This window comes from Lactuca sativa, chromosome 4 (assembly GCF_002870075.4).
Source record: "Lactuca sativa cultivar Salinas chromosome 4, Lsat_Salinas_v11, whole genome shotgun sequence".
In the NCBI taxonomy this organism is placed as follows: domain Eukaryota; kingdom Viridiplantae; phylum Streptophyta; class Magnoliopsida; order Asterales; family Asteraceae; genus Lactuca; species Lactuca sativa.
The window spans coordinates 37,690,976-37,712,243 of NC_056626.2; the positions used below are offsets into that span (position 1 = coordinate 37,690,976).

Consider the following 21,268-nt stretch of genomic DNA (forward strand, 5'->3'; position numbering starts at 1 on the left):
GGCTCGCAGGCGAAGGCTCGCACGAGGGTTGCACGTGCGAAGGGCTGCTGGCTTCTTGTGATTGGTCTGAGGCGTGTGTTCGATGCGCAGGTGGTCAGCATGTGCGAGGGTCTCGGTGGCACTCGCTGATTGGACCGCGGAGTCGTCTTACACGTGTGAGGCTCGAAACACGCGGCAGGCATTGCGAGGCTCAGACTAGGCTGCACACGCGTCGCTCCTCGGATGTGCCACGGCTTCGGATGACTTAGCAGCTCGGTGACTCAGCAGGTTGGTGACTCAGCAGGACACGTGGCACTTTTTCAGCGAGGATGACGTGGCAACTCGTGACTATGCGAATTTTCTCGATTTTCGCACGAAAACTACTAAAATCCATAACTTTTGCATACGAGCTCCGTTTTTGACGTTCTTTATATGCACCCGTAGCTAAAATTACGCTCTACAACTTCCGTTTAGACTTCATCGGCTCATTTTGATTTAAATTTTATATTATTATTTTTAACAGACCGGGACAGGAAATCCGTTAAAAATTCATAACTTCTTCATCCGACGTCCGTTTTCGTCAGACTTTTTACCGTTGTGCTCCTAATGACGAGACCTTCAATTCTCGTTTAGGTTGTGTCGGCTAAAAATCGTTCGATCTAAAATTCGAGTTTTTAGTTGTCTACTGCTAAGCTGAAACTTCGAAAAATCATAATTCCCTCATACGAAGTCAGATTTGGGCGTTCTTTTTATCTAACTTCTCGGTTTAACGAATACTACGACTTTCGTTTAGATTACTAAGGCTAAAAAGTAGTTTATCAAAAACTCACTTTTTACGACATTCGGCACCATGTCGGTTTTGTCGCGAAACTTCGACAAGTCATAACTTCTTTGTTATAACTCGGATTTCAGCATTCTTTATATCCTCGAAATCCTTGTTTCGACCACTACAACTTTATGTAAAGATATCGGGCTTATCTCACACTTTAATTTTGACGATTATTTTTTATTTTTAATTAATTAAACCCTAATAATTAAGCATAAAACACATAATTCACATAAAATTCACATAATTCATTTTCATTTCTTCTAAATGAGTTACAAAGATTAACCTAGACCATTATGTTAATATTAATGCCTAGCCTAGAAACACGGGCGTTACATGTATCGATTCTTCCACTAGCTTGGATAAAGCATCTTTATGGCATTGTCCTCTTAGACATGTAAGCAAGAAACGCATAGGCCAACTCCAAAAGGATGGAGTCTTGGAGTCGTTTGACCTAAAGTCAGATGATAGCTATGAATCTTGTTTTCTTGGGAAAATGATAAAGTCACCCTTCACTGGTACTTGTGCTAGGGTGAGGGTTTGTTGGACCTCATACATATTGATGTGTGTGGACACTTCAGAACCGCCACCAGAGATGTTAACCGCTTCTATGTGACTTTTACTGATGATTTTAGTAGATATGGATATGTCTACTTAATCAAGCATCAGTCATAGACCTTTGAAAGATTCAAAGAGTTCAAGCAGGAAGTGGAGAATCAGTTGGGCAGGAACATTAATATGCTACGGTCTGATCGAGGTGGTGAGTATCTTAGTACAGAGTTCCTTGAATGTCTTAAGGAATGTGGGATTATCTTACAATTGACACCTCCCAGGACACCACAACGTAATGGTGTGGCTAAGAGGCGCAATCGAACCTTGTTGGATATGGTTCGTTCCATGATGAGTCGAGCTTCGCTACCAATCTCATTTTAGGGGTATACCTTAGAGACTGCCTCCCATATTCTTAATCTAGTCCCTACAAAAAAAGGTTGCCAAAACACCTCATGAGATGTGGACCGGAAAAGTTCCCAATCTAGACCACATCAAGATTTGGGGTTGCGAGGATTTTGTGAGGTGCGAGTCTCACGATAAGCTCGAACCTCGAAGTGAGAGGTGTATTTTCATCGGCTACCCACATAGATCCTTTGGTTACATCTTCTACGGACCTAGTGATAATGTGGTCTTTGTAGCAAGGAGAGGAGTCTTTAGCGAGAGAGAATTCATGAGCCAAGGAAACAGTGGGAGGCAAATTGACCTTCAAAAAAATTCAAGAGTCAAGTGGTGAAGGAACCTCAAACCCTAGCAATCAACCTGAGGAGAAAACTCCTGTTGATCCGACAGAAGAGACTGTACCTATGAGGCGTTCCACAAGAGTTAGGAATGCACCTGAGCATTACTATGGTTTCCATATTACTGCAGAAGGTGATACATTTATCTGTTATAGCACACTGGTGAGTCTGGATGAACCTAATAGCTACACGGAAGCCATGGCAGGCCCTGAGGCTGCTAAATGGAAAGAGACTATGGACAGCGAGATACAATATATGTATGACAATCAAGTTTGGAACTTGGTTGACAATGTACCAGGTCGTAAGACAGTCGGGTGAAAATGGATCTTCAAGAAGAATACCGACATGGATGGTAATGTACACACTTATAAGGCGCGACTGGTTGCAAAGGGCTTTTCTCAAAATCTGAGAGTTGATTATGATGAGACCTTTTCACCAGTACCGAAGATTAAGTCTATTAGGGTTATGTTAGCCATTGTTGCATTTTATGATTATGAAATTTGGCAAATGAATGTCAAAACCGCTTTCCTTAATGGAAAGTTAGCTGAGGATGTTTACATGAGTCAGCCAGAGGGTTTTATCAGTATAGAGTACCCTAATAGAGTGTGTAAGCTTGAGAAATCCATCTATGGATTAAAGAAAGCACCTCGCGGATGGAATCTTTGCTTCGATGAGAAAGTCAAAGAGTTTGGATTTTCGAGGAGTGAAGATGAATTTTGTGTATATGTCAAGGCTAGTGGGAGTATATTCAGCTTTTTGGTATTGTATGTGGATGACATACTACTCATAGGAAATGACATCCCAACTTTGTAGGAAGTTAAGTCCTAGCTTAGGAAGTGTTTCTCTATGAAGGACCTTGGAGAAGCTGCCTATATCCTAGGGATAAGGATTTTGAGAGACATGAGTAAAAGACTAATTGGACTTAGTCAGAGTACCTACTTGGAGAAGGTGCTGAATAGATTCAGCATGCAGAATTCCAAGAAAAGAGAGTTACCGATCCAGAGTAATGCCAGACTTAGTAAGACTCAGAGTCCGAGTACAGAGGTCGAGATAGCAGAAATGAGTCGAGTACCGTATGCTTCCGTTATAGGCTCGATCATGTATGTTATGACTTGTACGCGCCCTGATTTGGCCTTTGCATTGAGCATGGTCAGCAGATATTAGAGGAACTCTGGAAAGGCTCACTGGACTGAGGTAAAGAACATTCTCAAGTACCTGCGAACGACTAAGGATTGGGTCCTTACCCTCGGTGGGAGTGATGACTTGAGAGTATTGGGGTATAGTGATTCTAGCTTTCACAATGATAGGGATAATTTCCGCTCTCAGTTACGCTGGGTCTTTACCTTAAACGGAGGAGCAATTTCTTGGAAAAGTTCCAAGCAGGAGATAGTGGTTGTTTCAACTTGCGAAACAGAGTATATACCGGAAAGAGAGGCAGCAAAGGAGGCTATATGGCTAAAGAACTTCATTGGAGACCTTGGAGTTGTACCAGCTATAAAGGAGCCTATAGAGATTTTTCGTGATAGTTAAAGTGCAGTTGCCTTAGCAAAGGAACCAAGGGATCATGGGAGATCCACACACATCGACAGAAAATACCATTTCATTAGACATCGAATAGAAGAAGGACTCCTCTTGGAAAAAAGGGTATCATCGGATGAGAACCCGGCAGATCCCTTCATGAAGGAACTGGGCAGGGTTAAGCATCTCCAGCATGTAGAGCACATAGGGCTGAAGGATGATATTAGTTTTAGTAGTTAGATAGCTTTGAAATGTGTAAAGTGTAGTTGACATTTGATGATGAATAAAAGTTGTATTTATTTATGAGTAAAGTGTTGTTATCCTTTGTCAATCGTTTACTATCATTTCATTTTGCATGTTTTGACTTCCAGAATAATTATGTTATGTTATTTCATGTTATTCAAATTCTCCACAGTCATTCATATGTTGGAAGTAGATATGAATTAAGACTGTCATGGGTTGGCTTGTAGAGGTCTAAGATGTTGGACATAGCAAAGTGGTGCTACAACACTCATGAGTGCTCATAAGTTCTGAGTATTGGATTCAACCCACGCTCAATGGTATCACTTCATGGAATTTAACTCGAGTGATCGTGAGACGGTAATATCGTATAAGTCTTCAAACCTAGAGATATGACTTGTTGCCTATGAGTTGGTTGTACATTGATTGTACGAAAACGCATTGGTAACTTGATGTTATAAAACGTGCCTTTGTGTATGATTCAACAAGTAGTAGAACAAGCATATGAGTCGAAGTTTATTTGTTCCTTCTTGGATTAGAAGCGATATCTGGGCCCCTCAATGATTTTGTGTTGACCCATGTACCGGGACCGGTCAGAACTAAATTAATGTGTTCAATCAAGTTCTACGTCAAACAAATCAGAAATCGGGAAAAAACAGTTCGACAATAAGTAAGACATTGTTCCAAGTAGTTGTCCAGCTGATATCTAGAACATAGGATTATATGATCACTTATCTTAAATGGTGTATCATCATCATCTCAGTTCTGAGAGACCTTGAAAGAGCTACAATTGTTGATCGGTTCCTGAAGTCATACTTGCAGTTATAGTTATTAGACTTATCCAAGTGGGAGACTGTTTGATAAGGTGTCTAAGTCCATAACTATTTCTGGTATGAATTTGACCCGGTTTGGCATGGTCCATTTGGGTTGCATGGCATCATGCACTTGGGTAGACTAAAATGAGAGAAAATGACACTTATGGTTTATTAATATATTATAAGTTCTAATATATTAATAATATTATTTAATTAGTATTGATCAAGAATTAATTTGGAATTAATTAAGTGATCAAAAGGAGACTAATTAAATATATGGGTTGATTGTGTAAATCATCCATTCTTGTATAGTGGGTTAATGATCCATGGTTTATCAAGTTGGGCTAAAACCCATAAGATGCTGCATGGAGGCTCCATGGTATTTTTGAACCCATGGATCCAAGAAATGAAAAGTCATGTCAATTAGGGTTTACATGGTGTAACCCTAATTATGACACACTATATAAGCATCATGTTGTAGACCAAAATCTGCCACTAAGTAAGAAAAGTGAGGGCTAGCCGATTTCTAGAGTGTTTGCATTTCTCTAAGTTATTCCAAGTGATTTGGTGTTGTGTGAGACATTTGAGGCATCACACTTGAGGTGCTAGGCTCACAAGGTTCTCAAGGAATCCAAGCAACTAAAGGTATGTGTTTCTTACTAACTTTTATGTTTAAAAGTTCCCCATGTATGCTAGATAGGTTATGAACCTTGGAAAAACAAATTTTCATGTATCATAGAAAAACATAGATCCAAGGTTTCTAGGTTTGCATGTACACCATAGGAGTGTTAGAATGCTCAAAACCCTTTAGATGTGTCATACAGAGGAGATCAAGCCATTGATAGAAGTGATCATAGGATTTTTAGCAGTTATATCGTTGATGCTAGCAATAGTGGTTATTAAGATGTAGTTTTGTTGGTTTTTCCTGTATTAGTAATATAGTAAGGATAATGAAGAATTGTTACATCTTTGTAATGTTTTTTTTTAACGGCTGAATGTTACATGTTTGTAATGTATTAAGGGTATTAATGGTAATGTTATTAATGGTAGTTAATTTCTACCCCATGTATATGTTGCATGAATGGAAGTACAATGAAAGTACATTGCATAAAAGGAAGGGCTAATGAATGGAAGTACAATGAAAGTACATTGGTTACATTCACAATGAAAGTAAACTTTGCATGAATGGAATTGCACTAACTTGCATAAAAGGAATTGCACTAATGAAAGTACATTGTTAATACTTAACATTTACTAGAAAATAAAATAAAAACATCATGGTTACCATAATAGGGGGCATCCATTATAAACCTTAATATAAAGCATCCATTACATAAGTTTTACTAGCATGTAGTAGCCATCCATTTTGTATACCAAAACATGATACCATCCCCACTTTTTCCCCCATATACCTAGGTAACTACTCCAAATCTACTGGATAGCTAGATGTGGAACCCCTTCCATCTTCGTCAATACAAGGTTTCTTCAGCTTTTGCAAGATGATCCTTTAAGGGGGCTTTCTTGTCCTTCTAGGTGGTACATACCCTTCATCATCAGCATCATTTCCCTCCATATCTGTTGCATCATCATCACCGGCACCATCACCTTCGTCCTCAATATCACCATCACCCTCTCCATCATCCTCACCAGCACCATCACCCTCTCCATCACCCTCACCAACACCATCACCATCACCCTCACCCTCACCCTCACCTGCTACTTCACCAGCATCATCATCATCACCCTTACCCTCATTTCCTTCCATCACACCATCAACATATGGAATATCCTCAACTTCATTCACATACTGTTAATAAAAATTTGAAAAATACTTATTAATAAAAGATATAAACATGTTTGTTACTAATGTTAGCAATTATAAAATGATGAAGTCAAACTAACCGTCTCAACTGGTGGCATGTCATCAATTCAACTTAAACCCTTCTTATGCTCTCTTTTTCAGTCATGATATATCCTGCCCCAAGTAGGTCTGCTACACTTTCTAGATCTACCATCACCATCTCTGGGAGAACATCACTTGCATTTCCTTCAGTGAATTCAGGTTCAGGATTACCCTCATTCTCATATTGACTTTTTTCATTAGTACCTTTAAGAATAGCATCCATTGCATCTTCAACCTCATCAAGTGTTTTTGTCAGGTCAGGTTCAACATCCTCAACACCTTTGTCATCATTAACATGATGAATACTTTGAATAATAGCATCCATTGCATCTTGGAATCCATCACCTTTCTGATAATTACACTTTGGTTGGCTAAGAGAAGCTTCAAAAGTACACATCATATCAACCAATCTATCATCATCAATATCTTCTTTGTCAAACAAATCTTTCATTTATTCCTCACATCCCCTACCTTCAACATGACCATCTAAACCAACATGCTCGTCAAGTATAACTCTATCTTCAACAATGTCACCACCTCTTTTTATCCCCAACTTCTTTTTGCTTCTAACAAATTTAGAACATGATGCTTGATTTGGGTCAGATTGGACCTTTTTCCTTGGCCTTCCTTTCTTCTTTGGTGGCATAGGAACTGCTTCCTACCTCTCAAACCTATCACATGATGCTTGACTGGGTTCAAATTGTTCCTTCTTGGCCTTTCTTTCTTCTTTGGTGGCATAGGGACAAGTTCCTACCTCTCATACCTATCATATGATGCTTGACTGGGTTCACGTTGTTCCTTCCTTGGCCTTCCTTTCTTCTTTGGTGGCATAGGGACAGGTTCCCTTGTTGCATTCTTGCATCCCTTGTGGTTATGGCCATACTCAAATCACTTACCACACCTTATAGTTCTTGGAGTGTGTACTCTTCCATCATTTTCAGTTACATGTCTCCTTCTATTGACCTTTGGCCTACCAGGCATTCTCCTTGGCACTGGTGGCAAGGGCTTTATGAATTCAGTTTGAGGCCATAGATTTGAACCATTCACTAGGCTAATGTTAGCAGAGTAACACTTAAGGAATTGTTCCTTGGAAAACATGTGATCAATGTACTCATCAGGTGTTTGTTGGATATAGTTGATGGTTGCAATGACATGAACACATGGAATCCCAGCCAGATCCCATAACCTGCAGGTACAATGCCTTCCATCTAAATCCACCATGTAGCTATCACAGCCTCTCCTTGCTTCAAACACATGTTGTTGACTATGAATTACTAAACAAAACCTACATCCACAAGTTACATGTTAAAGTTTTACCTTATGAAATTAAAACGAAAGTTACATGTTAAAGTTTTACCTAATGAAATTAAAACAAAAGTTACATGTTAAAGTGTTACCTCATGTTCTTCCCAAAAGGCTTCATCTTCTTTAACACTGTTGGACATATACGGGTATTCCATTTAGTGCTTTCCTCAATCATGTGAGAAAACCTATCCATGATGTATATCCTTATTTCTTCAAGCATTGTGATCAATGGTTTTTTCCTAGCATCCACAATGATGGAGTTGAAGCACTCTGATATACCATTCTCCACTACCTCACATGCATACCTTGTACTCATGTAAGCTCTACACCATGTTTGGGGTTCTTTGGACATCAAATGCTCATATGCACCAAGATTGAGCTTTTTAATTGTGTCCATATGTCTCTTGAAATCACCTTCCACACAGCTCATAGTTGCAGCCCAAAACAGCTTCTTCAACTTCACCCCAGTGTAAGCTTTTCTAAAATTTGCATATATGTGTCGGGCACATTGCCTATGCTCCACATGTGGCAATATATCTTTAACAGATTACAACAAACCCTATACAAAAACCATCATACATGTAAGTATTTATAAGTAATTTGAAAAGGATTAATATGTTATAAAGAAACTTACTTTATGTTGATCTGATATAACTACCAAGCCCCTTCCATCAATAAGGTCTAGATCACCACTAAGTAGCTCAAGGAACCAAGTCCAATTGGACTTATTTTCCACATCAACAACAGCCCAAGCAATTGGATAAACCTGGTTGTTGGCATCTCTACCAATGGCTATTAGCAGTTCGCCCTTCACCTGCCCCTTTAGAAAGCACCCATCAAGCCCAATTACTCTCCTACATCCTCTTTTCCAGATATCATTTAATGCTTTGAAACAAACGTAAAACCTGTGAAAATAATTCTTTCCACCTAGATTGGTTGTTACACCAACTTGACATGTGGACCCCGGGTTTGACCTTAACAATTCATGGGCATAATCCCATATCCTTGCATAATGCTCAGTGAGTTTACCTTCTATTAAATTTTTGGCCCATTTCCTTTCCCTTCTAACGTGTCCTATTGATACCACACACCTATACCTTTGTCTGATGTCATCAATCATTTCCTGAAGTTTCATCTTTGGCTTATTTGCAATTTCAGTCACATAATGTCTTCCAATCCATTCAGGGGACACAATGGATCCAAACTTAAACTGCCTAGAACATTTATGGTCACCATTCATAGCTTTGATCTGAAAAGATCTCTCTTTGTACATCCATGCAGCACAAATTCTGAAAGGGCTTTTATTCTCTTCCTTCCTATTGCCACATCTTGCTACAATTCTTTTACTATCACATTTTTTAAAGTATATTCTATAGCCATGTGACACTGCATAATTGGTGACACAAAACTTCAGTTGGGCAGGGGATTCAAAGATGTCACCAAGCTTTGGTACCATCTTGTCCAACTTGATGGTTGGGTCATGAATTCTATAGTTGTTTTTCAATACCTCATGTTCATCTTCATCACTCTGCCAATCAGTAGCATCGTACACTTGTGCTCTGATTTCAACTATCATACTAGAATTTCGTAGGTTTTCATCACTTAATAGAACATTTAGGAAGATATCCTTACATTTATTGAGTGAGAACACAAATTCTTCCTCTGGTTCGTGGTCCATGTAAATGTCATGGAGTTCAAAATCCATTTCACTCAAGCCAGCAAATGGGCTCATGTATGTCAGCAAAGGAGTCAGCGTACCCTTCATCTGACGAAGCCATTACACCCAGCTACATCAACACACTAACTTTAGGAACACATTTCAAGAAATGTTGAATGTGAACGTAATTTCAGTCAACCTGTAAAAACCTTACCTTTTGAAGAAATTTTTACGCTAATCGTCTCCAAGAAAACCCTTTTTTTTCTCTGTGTATACAGTCGATGAAATGGGAAAAGGTGAAGAGTGATTGGGTTATAGAGGGAAATGAGATGCGACAGGTTAACGTATGTAACGAAATTGGATTTTTTTGCCAAACGACGTTAATGAGCCTTCCACCTAAGCAAGCGGTAACCGGTTGATTAAAGGGAAACCGGCTACTTGGCAAAAACGACACATTAAATGCAAGTTTAGGGCAAAAATGGACCTACATTTGAACTGTGGGCAAATCCGTCAATTTTGTGCAAATTTGAGGGTTTTTATGCCATTATCCCATGTAATTAACGTTCTCAAAACTCAACACTCCATTTGTAACAGTTCCTTTCTGTGTTATCTTCCCTCCTTCTCCTCCCGCGAAGGAAACATAACCCCCATTGAAATTTTGAATGTCATGCAGCTGGGCGATGTCTCCTGTCATGTGCCTGGAATAACCACTGTCAACATACCAGGGTCTGGCGACATTCCTCTGTAGTTGTTCCTACACGATGCGCAAGATTAGTTAGATTTTGGAACCCAGGTCATTGAAACACAGGGTTTTCCCTTTTTAGCAACAAATTTTTTTTTTTTGGGTCTAAAATATGGTTTATACTTTACTTTTCTAGGCTTTAATAGTTTTTGGTCTAGTATCGAAAACAGCCTTGGGTTTATGGTTCAAGTGGTGTTTGCGGTTGGGTGTGTTTGTGGCTGCAAACTCGTTTGCAGATGTAAACACGTTTACGGTTGTAAATGTGTTTGTAGTCATTGTTCCCAATATATATAGTGTCAGTAGAGTCATAAGAAAAGGGGGCTAAGTGTGTGTAAATCAAGGTGTTCTAGAGAGAGAAAGTGAGAGAGAAGAAGAGTATGTGTGTGTAAGAATCTCATATGTATGGAGCATCAATCTCATTATTGAATACATCATATATTCATCTTCTTCTTCTTCTCCTTCTTCCATATTTGATCTTTCATCATCCAATTGATTAGGATTCAACACCATCAATTGGATCTGATTGATACATCAAGCAAAATTTGGGACTTACATTAGCAGACCACTATTAAATGCATAACTACATGTAATCATAGTTGAGATAGACAGTCGAACATGTGATCCCCCTCTAGAGCCACAACCAAACAAGGAACATGAAATAAATCCTAGATCAAGAGTTCTCAGGCTATCCTACATGTCTACATACAACCCATAGAACATTCAACTAGACGAATACCGACCTCCTGGTACTCTAACCAACTTACCATTACCCATATGTCAATATGCACAATTATGGGTTATCAGCAACACTTGGACTATCAGCGGTCCTGGAGTTATTAGCAACTCAGTAAATAATCATAACAACCATCATCTACTAAGACTCGTCTAGTCTAGCATGCATCCTACTATGATATAGGTAATATAGTGAGAAAACTCACTTGAATCGAAGACCCATGGAAACACAGAAACACGCTCAATACTTGCATTGATTGCTCCCACGAACCAAATAACACCAAACAAGGTAGAACCTTAATTAATAACCCAATTCCTTTAAGTTTGACCCAAATTCAAACTTCTCAAAAGAGTCAATGGTCAACATTCAAACCCTCATCACGACGTAGGGGACTCTTGGCCACATCGTGGGAACATCCAAACAAAACAATTGCGATATCCTCAAACACCATGACATGTCGAGAATATTTTCAGGTTGTGGGAATTGGTCTTGGATAGCTTAATGGATTAAGCTCTTAATATATTAAGTTATACACTCATCTCCTCTAGAAGGCTTTCTTACACCCAAAGGATCATAAAAATTGATGTTTTATAGACATACATGCCCTATACAAGTCTTGAACTCAAGTTAGGTCACAAATGATGAAAAAAAAGGTCAAAACCTCGTGCATGAGTTCAAAACTCCACCAAACTTCAAATCTAACACATGTAACCCTAATGGGACACTAAGGATCCATAAGGTTTCCAACTTTATTGAATCCCAACACTCCAACTAGTCTAAACATGGAGAATAATGCATAATAATCTAAATCTAGCAACATAGAATCATAAAGATTGGATCTTGAATACTCATAAAGTTCTAGATTTGCAATCTGTATCTATGCACCAAGGATGATTCCTTCTCTATAAAGGCACCAAAAACACCATCAAAAGCTCAAGAACTAAAAAATAGATGTTAGGGTTTTGTTGAACGGGTTGGAGGCTGAAGAGGATGCCCTAAACATTTAGTTTAAGGGCATAAATATGGAAGAAACCCTAAAAGATCATGGGCTTGGGATGCAATTCATGGTTACATCGTGACATTCCTTCCGTCATGTCGTGACAACTATCCTAGATATGCGTTCATCCAATTGGCATGTCACATCGTCATTCTCCATTCATCACATCGTGACACAAGGGTTTTTTTCAAAAAACGTTACCTTTGATCCTTCTAAACCCTCAATTGATCTATTCTGGAAAATGGGTGTTACATAATCCATCATGACACTTCCCACACTTCCCAAAGTCCCTCTACTCTACTACTCCTTATCTCTAATCTGTGATCTTGAACCGCTTGGTCTCTGGCTGCGACTGATCTAGGACTGGCCTCTTCTCCATCTTTTAGTTCTCTATCTCGATCTCCCTCTTCCTAAAATTTGACTATACCTCAGCCCAAGTTTAATACTAGTTTTTTCCCACGAACTCCCTTGATGTGCACAAAAGAACTCACTAATTTTAATATTTATAACCTAACAAACTTAACTAACTATGCACTTATAGGAAGTGTACCTAGTCAGATTACAGTATAGCTTGGGTAAGTTGGGTGTCGATCACAGGGAACGGTGTTACTAATTAATTTACTTACTATTAAATTAACCTAATTATTAACAAGTTTAAAAGGGGTTTTATCTGGTTTTACAAGATCAGATGAACTTAAGTCAAATTCAATAAATAAAAACACACTCTTATTTAGTTTTGAATCCACTTCTCCCTTATGGCTAGCTAATGATTACGGATTATTAAGTTGGTTTTTTTAGTTGTATTAGTAATTTAGTTCTAACTTTACCAATAATTAACTAATTCATGTCAAACCATGTATGTTCACACATAATTAAACACAGAACTAATTATGAATGTAAATATGCTATGTAAGATTTGTTATATAAACGCAATTATGATCACAATACACGTTCTCTAGCACAGCTAAGCTTTATTTATTCTAATTACTAACTAAGATTGGTCAATCCTAGCTCTAACAATTCAATGTTCACTAAATCATTAGGTAAACAAGTTCATGCAGTTTAATGGTCACTAAGCTACACAGAATATGCAATCAAGCAATTAGATAAACAAATAATAGCATGCTAGGTTATACAAATCAAACACAAGCAGTTTTTACCAACTAACTTAATCCATAAACATTGAACTATTCATAAAGTTGAAGCTTCATCTAGCTAAACAAGAGTAGCTAGATTCAACTGCTCATCCTAGTAACTAAATCCACACAGCTAAAAATAATAGAAGACATGTTCTAATTTAACCAAAATATAGACCTTTATTCTTTTTGATGTTGAAAACCTTCTTCCAGAACCTTTCTTTCGCTCCAAATCGTCTTCTGGAACTCCTTCCTTCTGCCCAAAGGTGCCTCTATTCGTAATGGTCAAGGATTTATATAGTTGCTGATATCTATAAATTCACGTCGTGAATAGTAAGAACTTCACGTCGTGAGTTGTAGATAACCGTGCCCGTCAAGGATTCCTTCACCCGCGTACATATCTTATAGAACCAACGATTCACGTCGTGAATCCTTCAAGTCTCACGTCGTGAATAATCTTTTTCCAGATTTTCTTCACTTTTACTCTTTTAATTCCCAAAGTTGATTTCTTTAACGCTTTCAGTCCCTTTTCTTCAAAATGTCTTTTTTTGGCTGTAAATAACATTTAAGCTCATAAGTACCATTATTCTAAACAAATTACCAACTTTTAATAAAAATGTACTTAAATATTGCCTAAAAATAGGTATAAATATGGCAATATCAAAATACCCCACACTTAGACTTTGCTTGCCCTCAAGCAAATTTAAACTTAACCCTTGATTACTAACATCACATAGAACAATACGACTCTAGCTCAGCCATTACGCCAAGACCTCAACGCATGCATTTTTGTCTAAAATTTTCCTAAAGTACCCCCCCCCCATACTTTAAATACTCACAATCTTCATAAACATTCGCCCACTTTTTCTGAACAATGCTCATTTTATGCAACCCTCCGAATCCATCCGCAGAAAACCTCCTTATCCTCAAGGTATTTTTAGTTGAGAAACCTAAGCATACATAATCTAGAATTAAAATCATTGATACCACTATGTAGCTTTTTTGGAATTCTTCATTTCCTTGACATTTGATCTTTGATTTCTTCGCATTCACCACCTTATTTGATTTCTGGTATCTTCAACTTTTGAATTTCTTGGAATTTTGATCTTTTGATCTTCACTTTATTTGCTCCAAAATTCTTCAAACTTTTCTCGTAATTCTCTCTCTTTTTTTTTTAACATGTACCTCTCTTTTTTCACTTAAAACCTACATGCTTAAGCAGAGGCGCTCAACCTCAACCTTTATCGGTTAATGAAAAATTTTCCTGGATACATTTCAGGTTTAGGCTGCTAAACATATTGCATCCCTCAAACCAAGCGGGGTTATGTTTTTGTTCCATGATTTCACTAAAATAAGGGAGGCCACAAATGCATTATAACGTGTATTGACTCAACTAAACATTTGAACTTTTACCGGATCATCCCACATAACACTAGCAATTATAATTCAAATTATTATTACTAGATTTAATTATTAAAGATTTCAATTTCAAAAATTTTCAATTTTTACTATCAAATTCTATGATTATCTAGCAATTTACTTTTTCTACCCCTACCCCACACTTATTTCATACAATGTCCTCATTGTATGCATCAAAATTAAAGAAACTTAAAGAAAAGGGAGAAAAAGGAACAGACTCCCCTGGGATAGTGGCGTGAACATCTCCAAAAGTGTGGAAAACGTGCATCTTGAATATGGACTCCAAAAATAGAAACTTGGTTCTTGAACTCGCGAAATAATGAGTGTACCGGCAAAATACGAAATTGAGCCTTCAATCGTCTTCAAATATGGTGTAAGTCTCCAAAATTAGAATGACCAATGTGGGAAAGCATACGCCACATTGTATGGTGGTAAAAAAATGAGCCAAAATAATCTTGAATATATTGACAAGAAGAATAGCATCAACCCATAAAAGACTAAAATGTCAAGGGCCTTGAATCTTGTAAAAATCTAATATTCACGACGTGAGTGTGAAACAATTCACGACGTGAGATCGAAACTGAGCGTATTCTGAGAACCTCCTGATAACTCACTCACAACGTGAATAATAAAAGTTCACGTCGTGAAACCTGGACAAGCAGAAAACATTGCCCAATTGTTCTTCTAATGTCTTAATGTATTAAGACTCTTCCAAAGTCATCAGTTTATGACTCTTTCGCTAACGCTCCACTCTCTTAACTCACCCCACACTTATTTTGAAAATATGGGTCTCGACTCTCGGCATTAAACACTCCCGGCTAAAAACGTACGCATTCATAACTCGCTATCCTCTCAAGGCGCTCCTTAGCAATTTCTGAGAAACAATCAACAACGAAGAATAAAAGTAACATAATATTCAAAGTAGTTCTTACAATCCCATAAAAACAAACTAAAAACAAATCAAACAAAATAAATAACGATCAATCATCCTCCTCATTATCATGCGCTCCATTGGTACCAGCTCCATCACCTCCACGACCACCATACTCTGACCATCGTGGGCAAATCGGGTAATGATACCCTAAATGAGGCGGCTGCTCCACCCCAAGATGCCGGACAACATTCTCCATCGTGCCCCCTATCCAATTCACACTCAACGATAACTGGTCAAAGTAACCAGCCATATCACTCCCAAAAGGCGCACCAACCATGGAAGCAGGTGGGTGTATCGGCTGGCTGCGGTCTCCCCTTCCTCTCACGTTCCTGCGCCTCGGTCTCGGCTCTGGCGCAGGTTGATCGTCTGGCTAATCATCCTCATCATCACTCTCAACATCTGATGGAACTATGCCCCAATGCAATCCAAAATTTCTAACCACCCGCATAGTTTCCAAATATCCCATACCAAAGTCATGCTCGTCCACACACGTCATGGATCTAGTAATATCGGGAACAACCAAATGATAAGAATGGGACAAACGAGTAACAAAATGCCCCCCACAAATGGGGCTCCCAGGGCGCGAACTCGCGGAAAACCCGGCCAGAAAACGGGCTAGAAAATACAGGATGTTGCAACAGACACCAGGCTGTAAGATGCACCATAAGAAAAATAAGTTCTGCTTAGTCACTTTGTCGCCATGCCTCTTATGGTTGATGGAAAAGGTGATGAACCGGTGGAGTAAACGATGGATCGGGGACCGAATACTGCTCTCGGGAGATACTTCGGAATTAAACATCCCGGAGGCAATGTTATGCCAAAAAGAATACCTCGTGACACCCTCCGCATATCCTCTAGCAGCCCCACTCAAAAACATGCCAAACTCGGGAGTCATAGCCTCCTGTCGATCATACAGTCCTGCTCTCCAAGCAAACTCAACCAGGCTGCACTCCTGGTACTCACCCCCCAATCTAAATACCAACACCTGTGGCCAATGTGGATCTTGAACCGTTTCCTGAAATGTCACCGTTGCGAAAAACTCGACACAAAACTCCTTGTAGACCCGCTCTTGCACCCGGAACAGATTCTGCCAACCATAACAGGTAAACGAATACCCATCTCCAATGAATATCTTTGTGCAGAACGGGCCCACCCGGTCTACAAGCCCTACTTCCCTTAATCTTGTCCAATTGACTGTTGGAGCAACTGCAATTTCCATGTTGTAAAGCCACCCCAATCTGTTGTTCCAACGGGTAAAAACATCACGGGCCGTTGTTGCGGGAAAATTGTAAAACAGGTGCAAACCCGCAACCCCAGCTGGAACTTCTCTTCTTGGAGCCATTCCTGCAAAAACAAGGGAAAAAAACAGCCAAAACAAATATCCACAAATTAAACATAGAGGAACATGAATTCTGTTCAGCCCCAGAATTCATGTCGTGAATCCTGGAAGATTCACGTCGTGAATTCGCGAACCCAGAAGGCAGAATCGTAGCAATCGGGGAAAAAATCCTGTCAAAATATCCATGGGTTCTACTCCTATACTACTTTCAAATACTTAGCATGAACATTCAAAGGTTATTTTAACGAATTAATCTCGTCATTTCACTCAATTAACAAACCCTAACCCTAAGTTCATCTATTAGGGCAGAAATTAAACTTTATAACCAATAATTATTACCTTTGTTGGAAGTATTACGTAAGCACAAGGAAGATTAGTGGATTTGTCGGCTAAAATCGCAGCAATGGGGACCAAGGGGGGGGGGGCCAATTTCAGCTTCCACTTCGTGAAGAATAAACAATTGAAGGGTGAACTGGTTTCTAGGGGTTTATTCTGTGGTCTCGTACTTTTGAAAATTCACGTCGTGAATTCGGTAAGATTCACGTCGTGAATAGTGTCTGGGCTGAAGTTTGGGCCATGTACTCACGGACTGATCTTAGGCTTACTGGTTCAATGGGCTAAGCCATATCATGGATTATGTGTCCAGTTCATTCACAATTCACGTCGTGAACGGCTAACTATTCGCGTCGTGAATTAAGTCTGGAAGAGAAAAATCAATTTTTGACTCTGAACTAAGTTCTCAATTATTACTACTTCCGTTTTAAGGTCCCTACATTATGTTCTAATAGAGTTGGATGACTTGATCTAAGTTTTTAAAACTAAAATGCAAAAAGAAAAAGAAAAATTTTGCAAACCAAACTCGGGTTGCCTCCCGAGAAGCGCTTCTTTTTCTTGGAGTCTTGAGCTGGACTCCGTGCCTCCTACGTTGAGTCCTCGGAAGAATCCACCACTAGGATCTTTTGTTCCTTGAATCTCCTCTTGTAATCTTGAACTTGCCTTTTGTATGCCTTCTTTGAATTTTCTTTTTTAACTTTCACCTCTTCTTCAAGCTTGCGTTTTGTGCCCTTAGTTTCTTCCTTGCACCTCATCGCATCCTCCTCCTCTTTCACCACCGGCTTTGTCACTCTTGAAGTGACCTCCTCTTCATCACTTGTCATCTCCTCATCCTATTTTCTCACCCAAGAAGGTGGACTTTTGTAAGCTATGACTTCAATCAAAAATGGAACAAATGCCCTCGGTTTTGTTCTTTTGACTCGATGAACTGCCTTGATCTCTTCTTCCATAAGCTTCTCCAGTTCTTCTAGTTCATTGTCTTTGTTAATTGCGAACACTTCTTCTTGAACATGTTCCTTTGGGAAGCCATCTTCTATCCCAAAAACTTCTTTTTCATCTCCAACTCTCAAGGTGAGCTTAGACTCGCGGATATCAACAAGAGCTCCAGCAGTGTTAAGCAATGAACGGCCAAGGATAATTGGAACATCGGGATCTTCCTTCATATCCATTACTACAAAATCTATTGGAAAAACAAATGTTCCAATTTTTACCAAAATATCCTCCACCATGCCCCGGGGTCGTGTCACTGAACGATTTGCCATGTGAATCTTCATTTTTGTAGCCTTTATTTTCTGAATCTCCAATTTTTGATAAAATGAAAAAGGCATCAAATTAATGCTAGCCCCAGAATCAGCTAAAGCATTAACCTTCATTTTATTCCCAAACTCACATGGAAGAGTGAGGCGTCCAGGATCCCCCATCTTTTCTGGTGTTTCTCCCAACACAACTTTTGAAGTTTGTTCACTTAGAATCACTGTAGACTGCTTCTTTAATTGCCTTCGAGTGTCTATCAAATCTTGCAGTAATTTCTGGTTCTCGGGAGCTTTGGATAAGGACTCGACAAAGGGAGTATTAATCGGGATCCCCTTCACATGCTTGACAAACTCTCTATGCTCTCTCTCCAGTGGACTAAGGGTAGCTTGGGAAGGAAAAGGCAAAGGCAGATGATAAACAAAAACAAATACATAATTTTTCTGTTCATGACGGGCCCACGTCGTGAACATATAAGGTTCACATCATGAATTCTGGAACTCAACAGCTTCATGATTTTCGAGCTTGATCTTCTTCATCTTTGGATCGGGCTGTTGTGGTTCTTCTTCCAATGCCTCCAGGAACTCAGAGATGGCTTCTTCTTCGGTGTCTATGGCCATTACATGAGATTGGGTCTTCGTTTCGGTATTTTTCGGGGATAACTTCTCATGAACTAGAGTGGCTAGTTGACCAAATTGTACTTCAAGGTTATGGATAGAGGCTTGTTGATTCTTTATCAAAGTTTGTTGTTCCAGAATGGCAGAATCAGTGGCATCGTGTCTCTTTTCCGAAGCTTCCATAAACTGCATTAAAATGGCCTCTAGGTCGGGTTTCTTCTCGGCTGGTGGCTGCTCCTTTTGATAAAGGCCTCGACCTGTCTGCCTATACTTCTCTTCTTTTTGCTTCTTATACTCTTCATATGGCATCCACTCCTTCTTCGGTTTCCTCCAGTCCTCATCAAACTTATCCCCACTAGAATAGCACACTTGAACTTTTCTGTTCCCATACTCATCTACATTGCAGTCCTTGTTCAAGTGTGGACTGTTGCATCTCTCGCAACCCACTCTTATGGCATGTATCGACTGGTCCATCTGTGTTATCCTGCGGTCCATATTATTCAGCATGGCCATGACCGCTGCTATTTCTTCAGTTTGGGCCCCTCCTCCGCCTTTGATTCCTTCTTGCCTCGGGTTGTGGTATTCGCGAGAATGCTTCGCGAATTCTTCAATTAACTCCTTGACCTCCCTTGGATTTTTCTTTGTCAAAGGTCCTTGAGAATCAAGGAGTTGTCTTGTCATCACGTTGACCCCATCATAAAAGATTGACATCTCTTTCTGCACATTTAGGTCATGCTGAGGGCAATTTTTGAGCAAGCCCTTGTACCGCTCCCATGCTTCGTATAGTGACTCCCCCGGCTGTTGCTCAAAGTTGGCTATTGCCTTCTTGAGTTTGGCTATCTTGGATGGCGGGCTAAACTGGTCCAGGAATTGCTCACGCATTTGAGCCCAAGTGGTGATTGTACCCGGTGGGAGTGCTTTTAACCACTCCTTAGCAGCTCCTTTGAAAGTGATGGGAAGCATCCTAAGCAAGACTGTGTTTCTGTTGACATTTGGGACATTGAAGTAGTCCGCAATGTCATTGACTTCATCTAGATGCTTAAAAGCATCCTCATGATCTTTCCCGAAAAATGGGATGTCCTTCAGTGCGGTCAATATGTGTCCCTTCAGCTCGAATGTGGCAGTGGCAGGTATTGCGGGTTGGACTAAACCGGGACCCACATCTTCTCAAATCCACTTCTTGTAAGCTCCCATGGACATTTCTTCAATTGCTGACATCTTGTTCCTTGGCTCGTTCTCGGGTTCGCTCATGTGTTCTTCAAATTCCGGCTCGGTATCGTATTCGGACTCGGTTTGGACGGGTGTTTGATCCAAGTGCTCAATATTGCTCTTGTGCCTCGCGGATGAACTTGACTCTCCTGTCTTCTTTCCCGACTTCCTTGAAAAAGCTGACTTCAATTCATGCAAGGGCATCTTTTTCTTGTGAATTGCAGACTCGGGATCTTCAAGTGGTGGCACCAAGGGTGTGTTTAATCCTCTGGTCATGAACTCCTGCAACTTGCTAAACTAAAAACGTAAAACTGGACTAAAATAAGAAAAACTTAAAACTGAAATCTCAGCTTTCACGTCATGAGTTTATTAAAACTCACGTCGTGAACTCTGTGACAGAAAAAAATAAACTAAGCTAAGCTAGCAAAAATAAATAACCAATTAACCTTTTTGCAGATTTTATTCCACAAAAAGGGGTCGATTAATCAAATGCAACTAAATAAACTAATAATCTAAGTCGTTCCCTGGCAACGGCGCCAAAAACTTGATGTGCACAAAAGTACTCACTAATTTTAATATTTATAACCTAACAAACTTAACTAACTATGCACTTATAGGCAGTGTACCTAGTCAGATTACAGTATAGCTTGGGTAAGTCGGGTGTCGATCACAGGGAACGGTGTTACTAATTAATTTACTTACTATTAAATTAACCTAATTATTAACAAGTTTAAAAGGGGTTTTATCTGGTTTTACAAGATCAGATGAACTTAAGTCAAATTCAATAAATAAAAACACACTCTTATTTAGTTTTGAATCCACTTCTCCCTTATGGCTAGCTAATGATTACGGATTATTAAGTTGGTTTTTTTAGTTGTATTAGTAATTTAGTTCTAACTTTACCAATAATTAACTAATTCATGTCAAACCATGTATGTTCACACATAATTAAACACAGAACTAATTATGAATGTAAATATGCTATGTAAGATTTGTTATATAAACGCAATTATGATCACAATACAC

At 39.3% G+C, this 21,268-nt stretch overlaps 1 protein-coding gene and 1 non-coding gene across 2 annotated transcripts; one reads left to right on the forward strand and one right to left on the reverse strand.

Annotated features, from left to right (window-relative positions):
- Positions 1 to 7,021: 7,021 nt before the first annotated feature.
- LOC111891964 (uncharacterized) lies at positions 7,022 to 9,607 on the reverse strand. The gene is made up of 4 exons (XM_052770826.1): positions 8,510 to 9,607; positions 7,968 to 8,392; positions 7,495 to 7,855; positions 7,022 to 7,228 (listed from the first exon to the last, which is right to left on the reverse strand). Exons 1-4 carry the CDS (start codon positions 9,605 to 9,607, stop codon positions 7,022 to 7,024), a joined length of 2,091 nt encoding a protein of 696 aa, XP_052626786.1.
- A 10,153-nt stretch (positions 9,608 to 19,760) lies between these two features.
- On the forward strand, positions 19,761 to 19,867 carry LOC111891975 (small nucleolar RNA R71). Its single transcript, XR_002850404.1, has one exon. It is a non-coding gene; the product is annotated as a small nucleolar RNA R71 (small nucleolar RNA).
- The last annotated feature ends 1,401 nt before the right edge of the window (positions 19,868 to 21,268 follow it).